This window comes from Letharia columbiana, assembly GCF_014066305.1.
Source record: "Letharia columbiana isolate WasteWater2 chromosome Unknown Sc0000020_s0, whole genome shotgun sequence".
In the NCBI taxonomy this organism is placed as follows: domain Eukaryota; kingdom Fungi; phylum Ascomycota; class Lecanoromycetes; order Lecanorales; family Parmeliaceae; genus Letharia; species Letharia columbiana.
This window is the reverse complement of record NW_023501061.1, coordinates 404,069-423,458: the sequence shown is the minus strand read 5'-3', so window position 1 is coordinate 423,458 and position 19,390 is coordinate 404,069. Positions and strand designations below refer to the sequence as shown.

Genomic DNA, 19,390 nt, shown 5'->3' with positions numbered 1-19,390 from the left:
ATTTAGCGCTACGAAGAGCTAGTATAATAAATAATAATTATTAATATATAAGAAATATATATATAATTATAAGATCTTTAAAAGACTTATAATAATAATTATAACGTTTATAAAATATATTTATTAAATATATATTTATTATATATTAGTTATAAAAAGTATAAAGTTATAAAAAATTAATAAAAAATTATTAATAAAATAAAAGACTTTTTAAAAGAAAAGTAAATATTATTATAATCGTATATTAATTATATACGTTATATATCTAAATTATAATATTAGTTATTACTCTATATATTATTATAATTATATTTAATCTATAAAAGTATATCTAATATTATTTATAGACGTTATATACTTTTATTATATATTTATAATATATTATATTTACGCTATACTATATCTATAAATCTAAAAAGTTCCTTTTTATACGATTTCCGTCGGGTTCGTATTATAAGTTCGATTTAGTTTATTTAGCAGACTTTATCTATATTTAACTCTTTTCGTCGATTTAATAATTATTTTAATACTTTTCGCCAGTTCTATTAATTTAGTAACTTTAAAAATTTTTAATAATTTTAAAAATTTTGCGTAATATACTCTAATATATTTTAAATACTATTCTATATATATATAATATTAATATATATTATTAATAATATACGTATTATTATACGCTATATTAGAGTATTACTTATATAACTAATTTCATTAAATCGTCTAATTCTATAATCAAATTTAAGTTAACGTTAATACTTATTATTATAGAATCTTACCGTTATAACGTTAATTATTAAAACTTTTCTTTTTTTATATATATTACTATTAAACTAATAGAATTAGCGAAAAAGATTAGAATAGTTACTAAATTAACGAAATTTAGACGAATTCTAATTAGATTTACTAATTCGATAGAATTTAGACGAATTCTAATCAGATTTGCTAATCTAACGAATTTTATAATTTCCGCGATAAACGCGCGATCAACAATTTCAAATTTTATAGAAACTTTTCAGATTTGCAGATATATTATAAAGAACTCTTTTTTTTTTTTTATAAGATTTAAAAAGTTTTAATAAATCTTCTAATAATAAGAAAATATTCTTTTTATACTTAGATTTAAGAATAAATCTTTAAAGAAAGAAGATAATTATTAGAAAAGGGGTTTATAGATTCTAAATAAGAGAATTTAAAATTATTTAGCTTACGTACGTTTAATATACGCTTAATAAGTCTTAGCGAATAAGCTTAAGTAAGTAATTTTCCTCGAGTTTTCTTTATTTTCTTAAGAATTAGTTTTACTACTAGATTAATATACGAATATATTTATCTTTCTAATTCTATATTACTATATAACTCTAAGGCTCTTCGAGTTTAATACTCGACTATTTCTTATTTAATTAAGATCTTATTTAAATTCTAGACGTTATAATATATAAAGTTATAAGTAATATTATTAATATATATTTTAAATATAAAAATATAAGATAATATTAGCTATTTCTTTTAATTCGCTAGTTATATAAATAGTTTAATATCTTCTTTATTTCTTAACTACTATTTATTAAAATCGTTTCGCTATTTCTTTTAAACTCTTTAAAATTAATTTATCTATTTAATAAACTTACTTAGAAATATAATAGCTTAATTTAATTTCTTATTAAAGTCTCTATTAACGCGTTTCTTTAAATTTATTCGCTAATATAAATAAAATAAGTAGATTAATCTTAGTTATAGTATTAGAATCGATATAGATATAATATTAATATAGATATATTAAATAAGATAATTAAGATATCGAATTATATAAATAAAAGAGAGATATTAAATAATAGATAATATCTCTATTAAGATACGCTAGACTCGAATAGATAAGAGTATTAAGTAATATATTAAGAATATAAAATACGCTCGTAATAAAATCTCTATATACTCGATATTCTTATCAGAACCAGCATAGATACGATATCAGTATGGGTGAGGTAGAATAGAATAATAAGGCTACCGAACTATGTATGTGGGAAGGAGGCATGATATGGTAGGGGATGCCTCCGCCAAGGCCCGCTAGCCATAGGGCTGAGGTGTGTCAAGGGTACGCTCATAACACTACCCCCCTCTCAATAGCCATGGCCCCCATGGCTGGTAGACCGGAGATGCAGGCCCATTGCTTGCCTTATATCTCCAAACATCCATAGTCCGTGTAGGCTTCGACCGGAGACGATTTTGCCGAGGTGTAGTGGTAGCAGTCGAAAACATCGAATGGTTTCAATTCGTTCAAAAACACCATATTCGAGGTTTTGCCGGTCCGCATGCTGGTCTTAACTGGGCCATACCTGCCCCACATTATCCTTCAGAGATTCTGGAGATATTAAGTATATCTTGCCTGCGTGCGAGCAAGATTCTCTAAATTCTTCTCTTGTCCAGTCTTCTTATCACAATCCTTCGGTAGAATTGAAGAAAAATCCAACGCATGTATGTGTCATAAATCCCGCCCAACACCTGTTGGCAGCCTAGCCTGAGAGCTTCACTATAGATTTGCCCTGTGTCTCCCATACTCTTACCATCAAGTCTACTCCATTCCATCCTTTGTCTCAACTCGTAGCTATCTTACTCCGTAATACTATCCATTACATCCATCCGCCTTATAAGCCTACCGCTTCGACTGCCGGTCCCACATACCCGCTTCGACTGCCAGTACCCCGTAGGCCTACCCATCCTAAGTTGCCAGTCCTATATACCCGTCCTAAGCTGCCATAGCGAGTACTCAGCAACCAATAACCTGACTAACATAGACCACTTCCGTAAACTTATGCACTTGTTAATTCGTAGGTTTGATAGGGAGGTAGGGAAAGAATCGAATGTGTTAAATGCTATTTGGTAGCAGGCTCACTATATAAATACCGCACATACCCTTATAGCAGGCTTACTATGTGTATTATCGATATACTTAGTAAAGAGATCGAATCAAGTCGTTTCGGGGCTGTTCCCGTCGCTATTATAGCAGGCTTACTATAGTATATAAGGGTGTTTATAACGATTTCTTTCTACTATTAATTCGCTAGTCGTACGAATCATCCCTATACCTTATTTATTCCTCGCCCACTATTTTAGCGAGGCTATTTCGCTATCTTATTAGGCTCTTTAAAATCGAGTTACCCGTATAATAGGCTTTCTTAGAAATACGATATCTTAAGTTCGTATCTTAATATCTTAACCTCGATATCTTAATATCTTAACTTAGTATCTTAATAAAGCCTTTATCTATAAATCTAAAAAATTAATTTTCGTACGATTTTCGCCGAGTTCGTACGATTAATACGATTTAGTTTATTTAATAAACTTTATCTATATCTAAATTCTTTTCGCTAGTTCTATTAATTTAATAACTTTAAAAAATTTTAGTAACTTTAAAATTTTTACGTAATATACTCTAATATACTCTAAGTACTATTTTATATATATATAATATTAATATATATTATTATTAATATATATATTATTATATACTATATCATCTATAAATCTAAAAAGTTTTTATAAAATTTAAAATTGCTAATCGCGCGTATATCGCGGAAATTATAAAATTTATCGAATTAGTAAATCTAATTAGAATTCGCTTAAATTCTATTAATTTAGTAAATCTAATTAGAATTCGTCTAAATTCCGCTAATTTAGTAACTATTCTAATCTTTTTCGTTAGTTCTATCAATTTAGTAGTAATACGTACGAAAAAAGAAAAGTTCTAATAATCGACGTTACGACGGTAAGATTTTACGATAACGAGTATCAACGTTAACTTAAATTTAACTACGGAATTAGACGATTTAATAAAATTAGTCGCGTAAGTAATACTCTAATATAGCGTATAATAATACGTATATTAATAATAATATATATTAATATTATATATATATAGAATAGTACTTAGAGTATATTAGAGTATATTACGTAAAAATTTTTAAATTATTAAAAAAATTTGAATTTATTAAACTAATAGAATTAGCGGAAAGAGTTAAAATAGTTATTAAATCGGCGAAAAGAGTTAGATATAGATAAAGTCTATTAAATAAACTAAATCGTACTTATAGTACGAACCCGGCGGAAATCGTGCGGAAAGAAACTTTTTAGATTTATAGATAATTAGAGTATTACTTATACGATTAATTTTATTAAATTATCTAATTCTATAATTAAATTTAAGTTAGCGTTAATACTCGTTATTATAAAATCTTATTATTATAACGTCGATTATTAGAACTTTTCTTTTTTTATATATATTACTATTAAACTAATAGAATTAGCGAAAAAGATTAGAATAATTACTAAATCGGCGGAATTTAGACGAATTCTAATTAGATTTACTAATTTAGCGAATTTTATAATTTCCGCGATATACGCGCGATTAGCAATTTCAAATTTTATAGAAACTTTTTAGATTTACAGATAACTACTAGCGCGTTTTTTTTTATTTCGTTCGCTAATTTAAATAGAAGAGGATAAGTCTTTAGTAGCTATTTAGTTACTCTACTATTCTCGAGTATAACTAATTATCTAGTTATTATTTATATAAGTTTCTCTTCGTCGAGAAATACGAAGAAGTCTTATTATAATATTAGAACTAGTATAGATATAATATTAATATAAGTAAGATAGAATTAGATAATAAGACTATCGAACTATATATGTAAAAAGAAGGTATAATATAATAGGGGATATCTTCGTTAAGACCCGCTAGTCATAGAACTAAGATATATTAAGAGTACGCTCGTAATAATTCTAGCTATAAAAACTTGATATAAACTTCTTATACGACTTTATATCTTTTAAAAAATATCTTATAATTAGTTTTATAGAAATAAGACGAGAGATAGATAGATTAATTATATATAATTTAAAACGTAGTTAATAGAGTTACGAGGTTAATTAAATATATAATTATTAATTACGAGAAAGTATAGAAAGATTTAATAGAATAATTTTAGTAGGCTAAAAAAAAAAAAAAAAAAAAGAGATTTGATTCTATTCGAACACCTTTTATGAATTGCAAATTAAATAAGAATGCTTGGCAAAAAAAATCGCGCCCCCCCTCCGGCTTTGCTATTAAAAATACATAAAAATTAGAAGAAACCATATTTTTCTTATCTAGATTTATGAATTTTTATTATTTATTAATCTTATTTATATTAAAATTACACTAATTTATTAATTCTATTACTTTTTTTTTTCAGATTAATTTTAAGAGAATCTTTTTGATAACCTTGATTTTGTATAGAAGAGTACGTTCACTTCGTCACTTTACTTAATAAAAATAAAAATTCAATGTAAAAAAACTTGACAAAAAAAACTAATAGAACTTGTTAAATAAACTAGATTTTATATAGAAAAGACTTCTTGATAATTAATATTCATAAATTTAGATAAGAAAAACATGATTTTTTTTTGGATTTTTTGGATTTTTGGTAGCAAAGCCGGAGGGGGGGCGCGATTTTTTTTGCCAAGCATTCTTATTTAATTTGCAATTCATAATTAGCTACTCACTATTCAGAGGTCCCTGACAAGCGGAATTTCATCTCCGAACGCTTCGAAATTTCTTTGCTGGAGTCGGTGACTGTTGCGTCTCTCTGCCAGGCCAAAGGGACCTCTAGGAAGAGTCACAGCTTTCGGGCATCGACTTTGGGGCTTGCGTACGATATGGCCAGCTTCAAAGAGCAAAATGTGTATGTCATGACAGACCCTGTTGTCTATAGAGTCTAACACTGAACCAACACTGGTAGGATTCCAAGTGGTACCACGGAGGACGTGACATCTAACGGGTCATCGAGTAGTGCGATCGATACCCCCTGTTCTAGCCCTGAACCTCCCATGCCCGCAACACTGGAAAAGATAAAAGAGACTTATAATGATGCTTGATCCAAATCTCTGGATAGCCTTGTTTCTAATAATTCTTATGCTCGACTGTCCACGCGGGACGCAAAGGAGCCTGAGATGCTCGGGATCGACCAGAAAGATCAAGAGATATACTGGGAAGGGAATGACTGCACTATGCTCCTGCAGATAGGGTCGAGACGCATTTACGAGAAAGAGCTAGTCCTGGAGGTCAACGGAATCTACGCCGGATTGCGCCTGGTGGAGGAAAATTGTATCGATGTCGATCCTCTTCTGCCAGCACACTGGAGCATGTTCCTTCGAAAAAGCTACGGCGAAAGTGGCAAGGTCCGATAGCGCTCCACAAGCAATTGATCCACGGGCATCACGATCTCCTCTTGGCATCTCACCATCCCTCGGGCAGCCACGCTTTGAGAGCGATCCCTGTCAAGTACGGCCTACCTAAGAGAATGTGGGACTACGGAATCGAGAGCTTACTAAAGATCATATACGATTATCTTCCTGAGGGACAGAATCTATGATTGCCTTCACCAACATGTCCTACACCATGATGACAACTCTGTTGATAACCGTTCCTACCTTGGACGACGTCGGGATTGAGTGTCTCGGGGACATTGCACGTTACGGTTGGCCCATCTCCCACAGTGACGAGCGGGAAAGAAGGCAGTGGTGCGGGATCGCTCGCTACTGGTATCAGAAAAAATCAATGGGGAGTCCCCATACAGGACGATTAAATCATCATCTCGCTCTGCTTGCTACGAGTGCACTCGAACAGCTTACACTACTCGTGAAATCCTTGACATGCATATCTGCACACCAACAGTCTCAAAGCTCCGTCATAAGTATCTTCAAGGCTATGCTCGACAGGGCCAACTCGATACCGCAGCAGGCGCAGTCTTTCGATGACCTTTCCACTCGCCCTCCGTCTCCCTCTTGCAACTCGAGTTTCTGCTTTCCTCAAGAACGCTCCTTTGGTCCTGCTCGCCCCCGCTCGACTCCTCACCTTGCGACTTGTACCTGCTATTTTTTAGTCCCTCGCTCTCATATCTCATTCTAAGCAGCTGTAGTCTATGAAAATATACCTAACTAAAAGCCCCTCATCTTATCCTTCTGGCCATTTAGCCTGAGTCGCTCTAATTGATAGACTCCAGATACTCGATTACACTAGCAAGCTCCAGATTCCTTTCGATGAACGACGGGACATACCATCTAGGCTACGTTGGTTCCCATCAATTCCGAGCTAAATTCCGAGCAACGTCCAAAGGTGTTTTATCCTTACCGTCACGCACATCGACGCTCGCATCATATTCCTCTACCAATACCTTTACTAGCTGAATCTTCCCCCTCATTGCAGCAAGGTGAAGAACCGTTCTCTTACTATTTTTAGCCTGGACGTCGATATTGCAAGGCTTGTATATGTCAAGAAGGCGGATAACCTCGTTCTCTTCAAAACAATATAGAGCCTGCATCAAATTTGTTTGACCACCTCCGGATTTCCTGCACGACTGCGACCAGAGGCAAAGAGACCGAGCCCCATTGCTGCTTTGGTCGCAACCATTCGGCCTCAAATTATTGTTTTCGAACCTTAGCAAGATCTCCACTACATCGAAATCATATGGCGACTGAGGTCTGTCCCAAGCAGATCTGTATTTACACGCCCAGGCGAATGGAGTTTGAGATTTGTATTCTTCTTCGAGGAGTTCGAATACACGAGCAACTCCACCATGGCGTTGAAGTATAGCTTGAAGCATAAACTTCAAGATACTTCCATTGTCGACCCGGCATGCTAGATGCAATACGTTGGCGCCATTGAGATTTTTGCAAGCCGCATGCCGTACCAGAGACTCTACCAGATCTTCCTCAGTACTTCGCTCTGGAGGAGCCTTTGCCGCCTTCTCGAGTTGCACATCCCAAACGCTGTCAGCCTCAAGCTTCAAAAGGGCGAGAGTATGTGGGATCAGGAAAACACGCTCCCCGGCGTAATCTCCGAGAATCTACTCGAGGCTTCTGTAGCCGGATTCCCAACCGGTGCAACGGGTCTTTGAACCAAACTCGCCACCATAGAGCAAATGCGGTTTTGTGGTGCAGAATCAGTTCCTTCAAGACTCTAGTCCACAACGGATCAGAGATCACGTACTTGTCAGCAGCAAGTTCACAGTGGCGCCATCCATGCTCGCCCAAATATTCCAGACTACTCTTTGCCTCCCGGATTTTCTCGATCTCCAGCCCTTCAATGGGCAGGAACGAATCCTGTTTTCGTAGCTTCCACTCAGAAGGATCCAAATTCGCTTCTTTCCAGACCGGATGGTCGGAGTCTTTCATTACCGCGATGAAAGTGTTGGCGACCACAAGATGACTGCTTTTCATCGAAGTCTCCTCAGCGCTGGTTCCCTCGAGACCGGTCCCCGGGTCCAAAATCACTCTGACAACAAAGGCTCTTGCAGAATCGTGAGTCCAACTAAGACGGCCAGAAACGTCCTTTGAAAGGAAGTTTGAGCAGAGCTTGTCGATATGCTCGACAAGAATATCTTCTTGATATGACGATTCGCCATCTTTTTCGATACCGATGCGCAATGCATGGGTAACAGTACTCAGTTCTAGAGCTTGGAAAGCGCAAAGAACGAAGCGAAACAGGCGTATTCGGATTTCCTCAAACCTTGTCAAGGCTCCAGAGTCCCAAAGTCGCTGATAACCGGCCTGCAACTGTTCGTTCGCTTTATTCGCCCCAGTGGAAGTCTTCTTCAAATCTTCGAGGAGTTCCCGAGCATGACGGTCGAGCCTAACAGTCGTATTACTATTCTGGAGAGGGAGCGTGATATTCAACCAGATTTGGACCCAGACATACCTGGAAGTTGTCAGTGCAATGCTTCAAGTTGAATCGCATAACCTACATTCCGTTAGCACCATCGATCAACGACTGCCGAAGCTCGCCTAGCAGATCTTCGTGGTTGGGATTGACTGCAGTTCAGCCAAATTAGCCGCGCGCTGTTGACATATACTCATAGTGGCATTTACTTACGGAAAATGCTTCCGCTGTCCTTCAGCTTATCCTCCCGAAACTTGATTTCAGTGTTTACGAAGTCCTCTAGCGCATTTCTCGGTGCAGTTTCAACCACTTCCATCTTTTCAAGATGCATTTCCTTGAACTGCTCACTTCCGGATAATTGCTCGTGCGAGGAGAAAAGAACACAAACTTGAGGATTCTTGCTGACAATCTCACTTATGAAAGCACATAGACGCTCCGCGTCCTGAAATGGATCACATTCGTTAAGAGCGTCGATAAGCAGCACGATGTTGTACGACTTCGAGCGCTCGTTCAAAAGATCACGCACAAGGTCTTCATACTCCTTGATATAGATTGTAGCCGTGAGCCCTGACGTATGCTTGTTATAGAAATCCTGAGCTTTTCGCGCGATAGTGAAGTCCGGTAAGAGCGACAATTTTCGACCGATCGACCGAATGACCGTCTCATAGTTTGCGCGCTTTGAGGTGTCGCAGAAATAAGATATGACTTGCAGACCCTTAACGTCATCACGTGGGGGATAGCCATCAGCCAATTTCTGCAGTTCAGAGACAACGCGATGACTATATGCTGTTTAGTAGACCCCTTGAAGTTAGAAGCCCAACTTACACTATTGTGGTCTTACCCACACCATAGGATCCACTAACCCACAACACACGTTTAGACACGACATCTGAGGTCGTGCTCACAGGAGGCTCAGGAGGGTACAAGTTTTGTGACCAAGCTTTAAAGATCTGATTGTCGAGAATCCACGATGCAGAGTCTTTTTGTCGCCCTTCTGACGTTGCTCGGTCGTTCAGCGCTCGTAGTGATTGTTCGGGGTCATCACCTTTCTTGATCCAGTCGAGAACTTTAGCAATATGCTCCTGACGAGACAGTGCCTCTTCCATTACTTTCCTCCTGGCAGTCCATTTTGCGCGGTGATCTTTCAGTTTCTCTACTTGCTCTTGCCATTCCACCATTTTGGCTGAGAGCTTATTGCCTGTCATCAGGCTGTAAGCATAAGGTCACGTATGCAGTTATGTCATGCTCACCAACTGTTTTTAACCATGACGCATCGCAAGCGATCAGTAGATTACACAGGAGCTGCAATGCCAATTTATAGAGGTCGGGCAGTAGTTCCTCTACTTCTTGGACATCTTTTTCGACTGCAGGAATTCTTTTGACAAAGTTCGTTTCGAAGGAGATCCATTCATTGATAGCATTGACGCATTCGAACAGCATGTTTCGTATTTTTCGTTGATCTTCGATTGACAATTTGCCAAGCAGGACCTTATTCGAGTTAGTTAGCTCTTAGGCAGGTGGTAGACCACTGACATCGATAATGAAAAAGGTGCCCGCAAGCACAAAGGGAGCCACACTATGAGGATCCACTTTTGCGAAGGGCGCCACGACCTTCTGGATAGCGCCGAGACTTGGCAAGGCGGCTTTCGTTCTCAGCAACAGAGTGATATTGTCTGGTTTGCTTTCGCTCAGCTCGAACATTCCGCGAACCTTGTCGTTCACGGGAGTGCTGAGATTCTTGAGTACCTTGTCGAGAACCTCGTACTTTTTTGGGTCATCTTTCTGCAATGTCTCCAGAGCTTTGTCACAAATCGCGGCGCGCGATGAGAGCTGCACCACCCGGGGCTGCACAGGAGGGGATTTGGCTGGTGCGGCCAACTCAGAAGGAGGTGCATTGGACGCTGTAACTGGACATGCGACTGGAGCTACGGCTTGAGCTATGACTGGAGCTCCATTTACTGGAGCCGTCATATGATTTGTGGCAGTCTGCCCCGAAGCGGCAGTAAGGCCGTTAGAGGAGCCACTTAATTCAGCAGCTCCGCTATCAAGGTGGTGAGTTTGAACAATAGCGGAACCGACAGGAAGTCGCTCTGGTGCGGTATCAGCGTCGGCATCATGACCATCGGCATTATCACTGTTGATGATTTCTGTATTTGTCCGGGGCTGTACAGGTGCTTCAGCCGTAGCGGCGGGGTTTGCGCTCTGTGCGCGAGTCCGCTGCTCATGAGAAGTGCTATTCGATACTGTAGACAAGCGATGAGAACTGTCGCCTGCTGTTGAAGTCCCGAATGGCGAGATAGTCGGTCTCTTTTTGGATTTGCGATCAGCAGTGGGGTTTGCTGTTATCGGTGTCTCCTGTGCAGCTGAGGCTGTTGGTTGTTGTTTCTTGAAAAGACTCTTTATACTCTGTACCCACTTCTTGAAGTGGGGTCGCTTGATTTCGAACAGAGAAAATTCCAAAACGAGGTAATTGGAAAGCGAGAGAAATAGGGGTTTTCGTGGTGATGCTTCCTTGATGTCGACGAGAGGGGGCGGGGATTTAAAGCGCTGAGGGGTTTTGCTTAGATCAGGCTGAAGGAAGATTGCTGGTGGAGGGTACCAAATTTAGAGCACCCCATTTAGAGCGTGCTGCATGTCTGCAGGTCTGGCGCTTCCCTTGATCGAATTTTATCGTCTGATTCCGCCAAGACGTCTCGTTCCTCGGCCGAGGAACGAGGCTGAGTGTGGGGCACGATTGTGAGTATCATGCGGTTTCTACATCACTGTTCCAATAATCTTCTCGTCCTGGTAATCCGCTAGTAGATGACAGAACCTACGTATAGTCTAGACACTTACAGCTGGCGTTGATCCTGGGGCAGATGTACACCCTCTGGTCAACGGTTTCTCGAAACCAGACTTCTGCGAATGTAAGACGCGTAACGTCGGTCGCTGTATGTGGGGTTCGTGGCTATTCAACGCTTGGGGCCCGTTTCGATCTATCTTACCATTCCAGCTGTCCGAACTTTCACTATCTCCACGGAGTTGATGCGAGTCGAAAGGATTATCCGAGTCCATGGACTTGCACCCGAAAGTCCCGGCAAGCGCCGCAGAAGCCCTGCGAGTAACCCTAAGTACATAATGGAAGAATTCTAGAGTGGTCCAGGCGGGGCGTTAAGACTTTCCGTGCACTTTATTTGAAAAGGGATCGCTACCGTATGCAAAGCAAGTATCAGCTCATGCAAACTAACCAGCGAGACGCCGATTATTTCTAGAATGAATGCTCAATGAATGCTCGACAGCCTATGATGCTTATCTTTCACACCCTTCACTCTCGGCTCACCTTGCTCACTCTTTCGATTTTACCCGCTCACCCTCAACTCACCCTTTCGGGGTGATTTTCCAGAGCGGCGAGAGGCACATGATTCGATCAGGGCGTGTCGACAGCGAGGAAATGTGTTTCCCGCCCACAAAATCTCCCATGTAGCACATGCAATGATAGTTCACAGTGCATGACTGGAGACGGCTAGCTTTAAACAATCTCCCGCCAATCTCTCCCATACAAATCTCACGCTTCTCCTTAGTTTGCGCCTGTAGTCACTAGGTAGGAGTATGAAACACAGATCGTTAGCATCATGGCATAGGTCCACCATCATTCATCTCATCTAGAATATAGGCACAATCTCATCATCCTCATCGTCCTCCTCACCATCCATCACCTGCGTCACCATCCTCCCCACTCCACCACCCATATCCTCAGACCTCGCATCGCCCACTCTTCCCACGTTCCCATCTCTCTTCCCATCCACAACCTCATGACTCCCCCCAGCGGCCTCATCACCCATCAGCACATCCACTAACCTCTCACATCCCCTCCTGACTCCTTCGTCCTCGACTTCTAGATGTAGCTCCCTGATCACTGGATACATGCCTGACTCTTTGACTAGCCGTGCACCCTCAACCCCACCCCTCGTACTGAGTAGAAACAGCGTCTCCAGATGGATTTTCAAAATCTTCACATCCTTCTCCCGCACATGCTCATCCCCCAAATACTGACACACCTCGGGCAGACTGTCCATCTCCACTTCACTTAAGGCCTCTTGATCCGATGAGCAGAGTGGTAGTAAGATCGGTGGCAGCACGGATGCTGCAGGTTGAAGGAGGTATGGTATATCGGTATGTAGGAGTGCGGTATTTTTGAGGAGAGAGGCGGTGCCGAGGCGACGGATGGGGGAGGGGGACGTGGTGTGGGGGAGGAACGTCGTCAGAGGGTCGAGGGTGGAGTGGGAGGGTGGGGTCGTGAGGTAAGCTACGAATGCTGGATCCTGTCTGCTTGTCAGTGTGTAATACTGTATCAATGGAAAGGGAGAAGCGAAGGGTTAGAGATACCTTGGCCAAATCCCCAAAAAACCACGCCAAATAATCAAATCTCGCCTCCGGGTTATACCCGCCTTCGGCACCCTTATTGAACAGCTCAAGCAGCTGCGTAACAGCCAGCTTTGATGGAGAGAGTGCGGGCACCGTTGTTCGAGTGAGTGTGACGAGGCGGGTTATAGAAGGGGACTTCGAGAGGTTCGCTAGCAGCATGGAGATTGGATCGGCGTTTGGTTCTTTGGAGTTCTGTGATGGACATTGGTCAGTTTGTGCTAAAACGTAGGAAGGATGAAAGGACGAGTGGTTGAAGGGTTGGATGGGGCCAACTGACATACTGTTACTCGTACAAGCAGCGTCTCGAGGAAGGCATCATCCTCAGCTAGAAGCCCAAGCACGTCTGGATCCTTGGAGATGTTGATGAGGATCGTGAGGGCATTCTTTGCTATAGCCTTTACGCTCTCAGTTAGTGCCTGCTCGTCTTCCAAAGATTCAGAGAATGAGCGTGGCTCACAGCGTAGTCCTTGACCAACAGCTTCAGATCTTTCACCGGTATGAGCTTGGCGGTTTTAAAAATCGCTGGCTGGATTTTGGAGTATGGGAGGAGATTCTCCGCCGCTGGAAAGTCGTGAGCGCCATTGTTCGAAGGTAGAGAGGTCGTGTGGAGGAGGCCGTACCGGTCTGCCGTATCTGGGTATTGCCATGATGAAGGAACTCAACGAGCTGTGAGCATCAATTAGATTACTAGCCGTTATCAATACGTAGAACTATAATACAGTACCTCCTCGAGTTCTGTGGGCATAGCAAGTCAAATTGCCCCGCGGCACCAATGCACAGTTGACAGCAAGATCATTCCCGATCTCCTTGAAATCATCGACTGTCTTCTTCACTTGGTCGGCCACCGTGAGATTTGCAAAGCAAATTTAGGGTCATTGGCGGCACAACGCGGGTGATAGCAGGACAAAAGTATATAGCCGCTCCCCGCTTATGAAACTCAGGAACCCCCTGCTATTACTCTACAAGGAACTGTAGGAAAGTCATGTAACTTTCGCTACAGGTTATATACCTAGAATTGAGACCCAGTCGCAACTACCAGCCATTATCTCGTGTACAAGTAGCAGCCCTCCGCTTTAATCACCGCTTTTACCCTCCTTTGCATGACATCTACCCAACCCTCCAATATATCCACACCCTTCATGGCCTCACTACATTTCTACGTAACTAAGACATGGAAGATCTCTGCCTCAAGCTCTAGTGCCAGTAAGTGATGGTCCAATTCGAGAAATAATTTAGTGAGTAGGGGGCAGCTTCTATGTCCGCCTACGTGGCTTGGTCGTGATTGGTGAACGCAGTTTGCTTTAGGGATACATGCCAACCACTGCGCTATCAACCCTAGACTAGGTGTACCAGTCATCTTTAGTTCGTTGGAACACTCTAGGCCTTACTGCAAAATCGCCAAACTTTCAACCTTCTGGCAATATTTCAGAGCAGGAATTCTCAAGTCATGTATATCGGGGAGGGATCAAGCGACTTTTTTGGGGTCCAGTCGAGGTTCTAAGAGATCAGATAGATCATTACTCAGCTATCACCACAGATGCAGTCTGTGAGATGCCCTTGCTAGAAGCGGCACGAAGTGGACATGAAAAGATGGTGAAGCTGTTGATTGATCATGGAGCGAACATCGAAGCCAGAGATTGCGAATCGGAGACGCCCCTCCATTTAGCTGCAGTTTACGGCCACGGAGCTATTGTGAAGCACTTTGTTGACAGAAGCACTGGTCTCGACTGCCTAGATAACAATGGGAGAACGCCCCTCTCCATCGCGGCGGCTTACGGTCGTCGAGCTATTGTGAAACAATATATTGACAGGAGCGCTGGACTCGACTGCTTAGATAAGGATGGGGGAACGCCTCTCTCAACGCTGCTGATGCCGAGTCAAGTTGGAGGCTCGAATCGGATCATCCATTTCCGCATGCACACACAGTCCGTGTGTTACGTAATGCACGCGCCAATCCTAATATCCTGGACCTGCGAATCTGATCGCCGCTGACATACGCCAACGAGCCCAATATCCGTTCTTCCTTGCTTGGAACTGAAGCAAAGTTGGCGAAATTCTGGATAGAGCGTGGTGCGATCGCAGTTATGTTGCGGGAGAACGGGGCTGATGAAATGTTGAGCCCCCAAAGGGATGTTCTCCGAGATGCAGCGAGATGAAGCGAGATGTCTGGCTGTACTAGTTGACGCAGAAGCACAAGGAAATTCCGAGGGCCAACTTTCGAGAGCCCAGGATGGAAGTCTAAGTAATCTGGTCACTCCGGCTGAGGGCGCTCAGACTCTTGTTGTCGAGACAGAGGTGGGCCAGCCAATTGATAGCGATACCGAAGATTCTATGGATGGGGAAGCACCAAGCCGTTCCGACCATCAAGATCCAGAAGACGAAGCAGTTCTCTCAAAGCAACCGAGGCTTCCTCCTGCTGGAATTTCAGAGCTCGCCGTCATTCTGGCATTGGGTATGGTGAATGCAGACCATGGGGGCGTCCAGGGAGACACGAGCCATATTTTGAGAGACGGGGTTGAAAAGACAAAAGCATTCCCAAAGGAGTACCTCTCGGACCATATTCCAGCCTCGGAAGGCAAACCATGGTCATCATCAAACGCCCTCGGGACCGAAGTGACTCACCAGAGCGAAAGCTAAGAGATCTCGAGAACGAAACATCCGATCCAGAATAAGAGCTCCTTTTTCCCTCTGCCCGCAGCAAACCCTCTTTGTGCCTTCTCGGAGGTACCGATGGCACATTCTTGCGTGTACAATCGCAATGTTATTTAACAACGACGATTCACCCCACACTTTCCCACGGTAGAACAAAGGGGGGTTTGAGGGCATAAATTCCCCACACCAGATGCACACACGCTTGAGCACGAATACTTCGATCACAGCCTTGACTCGATGGGTTCTACATCTGGAGTAAACACTGCCGGACAAAATGCGGGGTAGCCGAACTGACCCTGGATTGGCCACGCTCTCGCTGATTCAGGGTGAGTGGGCGGCACATTTCTGTTGCCTTGTCTCGTCGAGGGGAAAGGCGACTATGGAAGAAGTAGATCGATCATGGTGACGGCATTTGCATATAACAATCCATACGATTGGAATAGAGTAAAGTCATTAGCTGCGTAAATGCGCTATCATTATAGATATAAAACATGATTCCTGTGCTACGCTGTAGTCAAACGATGAAAACCAGACTCTCCATCTCCACCATCCTTTTGCTCCGTATCCTTGGCCATGGTATTGACCGTGGTAGGACGCCCATCTTTGAGCTCAGAGACAGGCCCGGTACCCTTTTTGGCCCCGTTCTGACCAGGTGGCATATTTTTCCTAGGCCGCGGACCGAAGGGTCGATATTGGAGATTGTCCTTTTCCTCTGCTTCGGCAAAGAGGTCTTTAGGGCCCTTCCCAGGAAAGATGCCCGCGTTTTGTATCAATGTGTGGGCTCTCCGGAACTCGTCCCGTATGGCAACGATTCCATTGTGTACTACTGTCCGTGCAATGTTGTGGTCAATCTCGAATGGATCCTCAATAGCGAACAAATACCGCTGGCGAATTTCCTTTGTTTGGGGACCCGGCCCACTCAAGTCAACAGTTTCTGTTTTAGCGCCCGTCCATCCTTTCGCTTGTTTGGGTATGATGCCGCCAATTGTGCGCAAAGACAGGGTATCTTGAGTCCAAGCGAAGCCACCAGAAGGGGATCCATACCCTTGCTGAGCGAAGTAGTGGAAGAAACCCTGCAGTAGTAAACCAAGAGGTTCCTGATTGAACGTTAGTTGCCCTCGATGAGCGAGATCGAGAATCTTCTCTTCGTTTCTGAAGAATTGAATATTGTATCCCTCCAGCAAGACTTCTTTGGCAGACATCTCATCCTGCAGCATCAGCGGCGAAGTTTGGAGGTTAGGTGCAACGGGCGGGTTGGCGACATTGACAAGATAATGCAGTACCATGAGCACATAGCCGTAAGATGAAAGTGTCCCATGATATGGAGTATTGATCTTGCGCTTCTTGGACCACCCTTTGACGAAAAGGACCATTTGGCGGACCCTTGGATCGCAAGACGCATAGCACTTCAACAGATGAGAGTTGTGTAGGGCTAGATAGTTCGAGAAGTTGATATCGCATTGGATGCCTACCCCATCCTTTGGGAAATCGAGTGGGTGGGCTGCCGGAGGTGGGCGATATCTTCCAAGAACGTTCGGCAGGTCTTGAAGCGCAGCACGGGCCTTCTCGAGCTGCCCGTCGTCCTCGGATTTGGGATCACGCCCGTCAGAGGGTTGGATGTGGAGCTCATTGAGTTGAGCGTGCTTGGGTTTTGGGACACCGTGCCTCTCGAACGCCGAAAGGAAATGTTTGATGACCTGTCTCTCTGTTATTTCATACCATCCATCCTGCATCGCGAGTTTGTATAGGCGAGCTCGCTCCAAATCAGATTTGTGAGCCAGGCTGGGGTCGTCACGCTCCCGGTCATCCATGGGTTTCTTGGATTTCCCGCCGTCATCTACTTGAGGCGGGGTTCCACTCTTTGCTCGAGTGGTGTCCGATGGGGATGATCCCGAAAATTTGGGGCCTTCAGATGTATCGTGACCTTGATTATCTTCAAATTTAGCGACGTTCAGGCCTTCAACCTCAACAACTGCTTGGTTGGCCGCCACGTTTGGTCGATCCTGAGGAAGATTTGTGCTGGGCTTCTCCAGACGCTTCTCTTTTCGTTTGGGCGTTTTTCCAACTTTGGCCTCTGGGGGTGGTACATCCCTCTCTTTCTCGTACTTTATGCGCTCCGCCTGAAGTAAAGTCGCTAGTTCAGGCGCTGGCTTCTCACAAAACCTGATAATTGGGACTCTTGTCCTCGTGAGGAGTCTCGCACCGTAGCCTACATCAAGCAATGTCTTCTCAATCAATCTCGGAAGATCTGAATCCGGCGAAGATGTTTCGGGTTTTGACATAGGGGAGACAAGTACCAGATCCATGTCAGACGATTTCGTAGCGAACGTTGTACTGAGGCTCCCAAAGCATCTCAACTCCACACTATCAGACACAAACGGTGCACTTCTGTCTCGGTGTGTCTCATACTCCGACACCACTTTTCGGCACACCTGTTCCAAAGATTCCCGTAATACTTGCTTCTCTAGGTATTCCTCCTGACTGATTTCCACCTTAAGTATCTCAACGTGTGCCAGGGTTTCAAGATAACGGACCTGTGTATCTGGACTTGCTCGGGAGGGCTGACTCTGGGAACGGCTGGCTTGTTGTGGTTGCATGCTATAGGGACCCGGGTTATACAGCTGTCTATTTGTTGGCGGTGGCCGATTGTAGGGTTGGTTTCCTACCGAGAAAGCCTGGTTTTGCGGGATAGTTCCTGTATGATAAGCAGAGACGGGGCGCTGTGCTGGGAAATTGTGGCTTCCTTGATTCTGGTTGTCGTTGCCCGTCTGGCTTGGTTGGCGGGTGGGGGCCCGCAAATGCGGAAGTTGGTAATGCACATTTGCACCTTGACTTGGTGGGAAATCTTGAGAAGGATCCGGCGCTCTAGACATTCGATTGGGAGGTTGTCCATTGGTTGGAGCATTAAAAGGGACGTTAACGTTCGACTGTACCGTTTGTTGGCGTCTTTGGGCTTGATTTGGCCTCCTGGAAGCGCGTTGCTGGGGGCCATAGCTTCCATTATGGACGGTCTCTGAGGGCAAGGGCCCATTTGGAACGCCATTGCTAAGGATCATACCGCGAAGGTGTCCCTCGAGATCATTTTCAGTGGCCATCGGTTGTGGCGCAATAGAAGGATAGCGGGCATGGGCTTGTCTCGCTGGAAGGTTGACTTGAGGCGTCGCTGGTAGGCTGGGAAAATAGTTGTTCAGAGACATCGCATCTGGTTCGGCAGAGGCCGCATAATAGCCATTGGGAGGGGCGGCAGCCCATTGCGCAGGCATGGCCGGCAAGTTGACACAGGGCCTGCTTCCATATCGGTTGGGTGTAGACCCATCGTAGTTTGCTCTGTTTCGTTCGAAGCCTGCCATGATTGCTGCTTTCTTGGCAAGGCACCAGATATCTATGGTTGTTCGCCGACCTGTTTGCTTGGCGTGTTGTAGCTAGGAAGTGATTCACAATTGGTGACAATAGTGTTCAAGTATTGGTGAGACCCGGCCTTGGATACGTATATCATTGGTAGTGAAGGCTGGCCCGCTAGTCAAACAGAATGAATAGAAGAATAATAGGAGTCACTTCCGCCGGTGCGTATCTTGGCAAGAGAGGTGTACTGATTCATACATTTTGCTATACGACGATTTGCAGACTCAGTGGCAGCTTCCA

The 19,390-nt window shown here is 43.2% G+C and overlaps 5 protein-coding genes across 5 annotated transcripts; 2 read left to right on the top strand and 3 right to left on the bottom strand.

Annotated features, from left to right (window-relative positions):
- Positions 1-6,421: 6,421 nt before the first annotated feature.
- On the top strand, positions 6,422-7,676 carry HO173_006725 (uncharacterized protein; the record flags this gene model as incomplete). Its single annotated transcript, XM_037308633.1, has 2 exons — positions 6,422-6,860; positions 7,549-7,676. The coding sequence occupies 2 exons, from the start codon at positions 6,422-6,424 to the stop codon at positions 7,674-7,676; spliced, it is 567 nt and encodes a 188-aa protein (XP_037164476.1).
- A 136-nt stretch (positions 7,677-7,812) lies between these two features.
- On the bottom strand, positions 7,813-10,917 carry HO173_006724 (uncharacterized protein; the record flags this gene model as incomplete). Its single annotated transcript, XM_037308632.1, has 7 exons — positions 7,813-8,731; positions 8,778-8,844; positions 8,906-9,471; positions 9,518-9,890; positions 9,943-10,180; positions 10,226-10,733; positions 10,772-10,917. The coding sequence occupies 7 exons, from the start codon at positions 10,915-10,917 to the stop codon at positions 7,813-7,815; spliced, it is 2,817 nt and encodes a 938-aa protein (XP_037164475.1).
- A 1,416-nt stretch (positions 10,918-12,333) lies between these two features.
- On the bottom strand, positions 12,334-13,841 carry HO173_006723 (uncharacterized protein; the record flags this gene model as incomplete). The annotated part of the gene is made up of 6 exons (XM_037308631.1): positions 12,334-12,993; positions 13,058-13,288; positions 13,378-13,491; positions 13,554-13,657; positions 13,717-13,762; positions 13,821-13,841. 6 exons carry the CDS (start codon positions 13,839-13,841, stop codon positions 12,334-12,336), a joined length of 1,176 nt encoding a protein of 391 aa, XP_037164474.1.
- Positions 13,842-14,965: 1,124 nt separating this feature from the next.
- Positions 14,966-15,733, top strand: HO173_006722 (uncharacterized protein; the record flags this gene model as incomplete). The annotated part of the gene is made up of 2 exons (XM_037308630.1): positions 14,966-14,972; positions 15,225-15,733. The coding sequence occupies 2 exons, from the start codon at positions 14,966-14,968 to the stop codon at positions 15,731-15,733; spliced, it is 516 nt and encodes a 171-aa protein (XP_037164473.1).
- A 518-nt stretch (positions 15,734-16,251) lies between these two features.
- HO173_006721 (uncharacterized protein) lies at positions 16,252-19,098 on the bottom strand (the record flags this gene model as incomplete). The annotated part of the gene is made up of 1 exon (XM_037308629.1): positions 16,252-19,098. One exon carries the CDS (start codon positions 19,096-19,098, stop codon positions 16,252-16,254), a length of 2,847 nt encoding a protein of 948 aa, XP_037164472.1.
- Between the last annotated feature and the right edge of the window lie 292 nt (positions 19,099-19,390).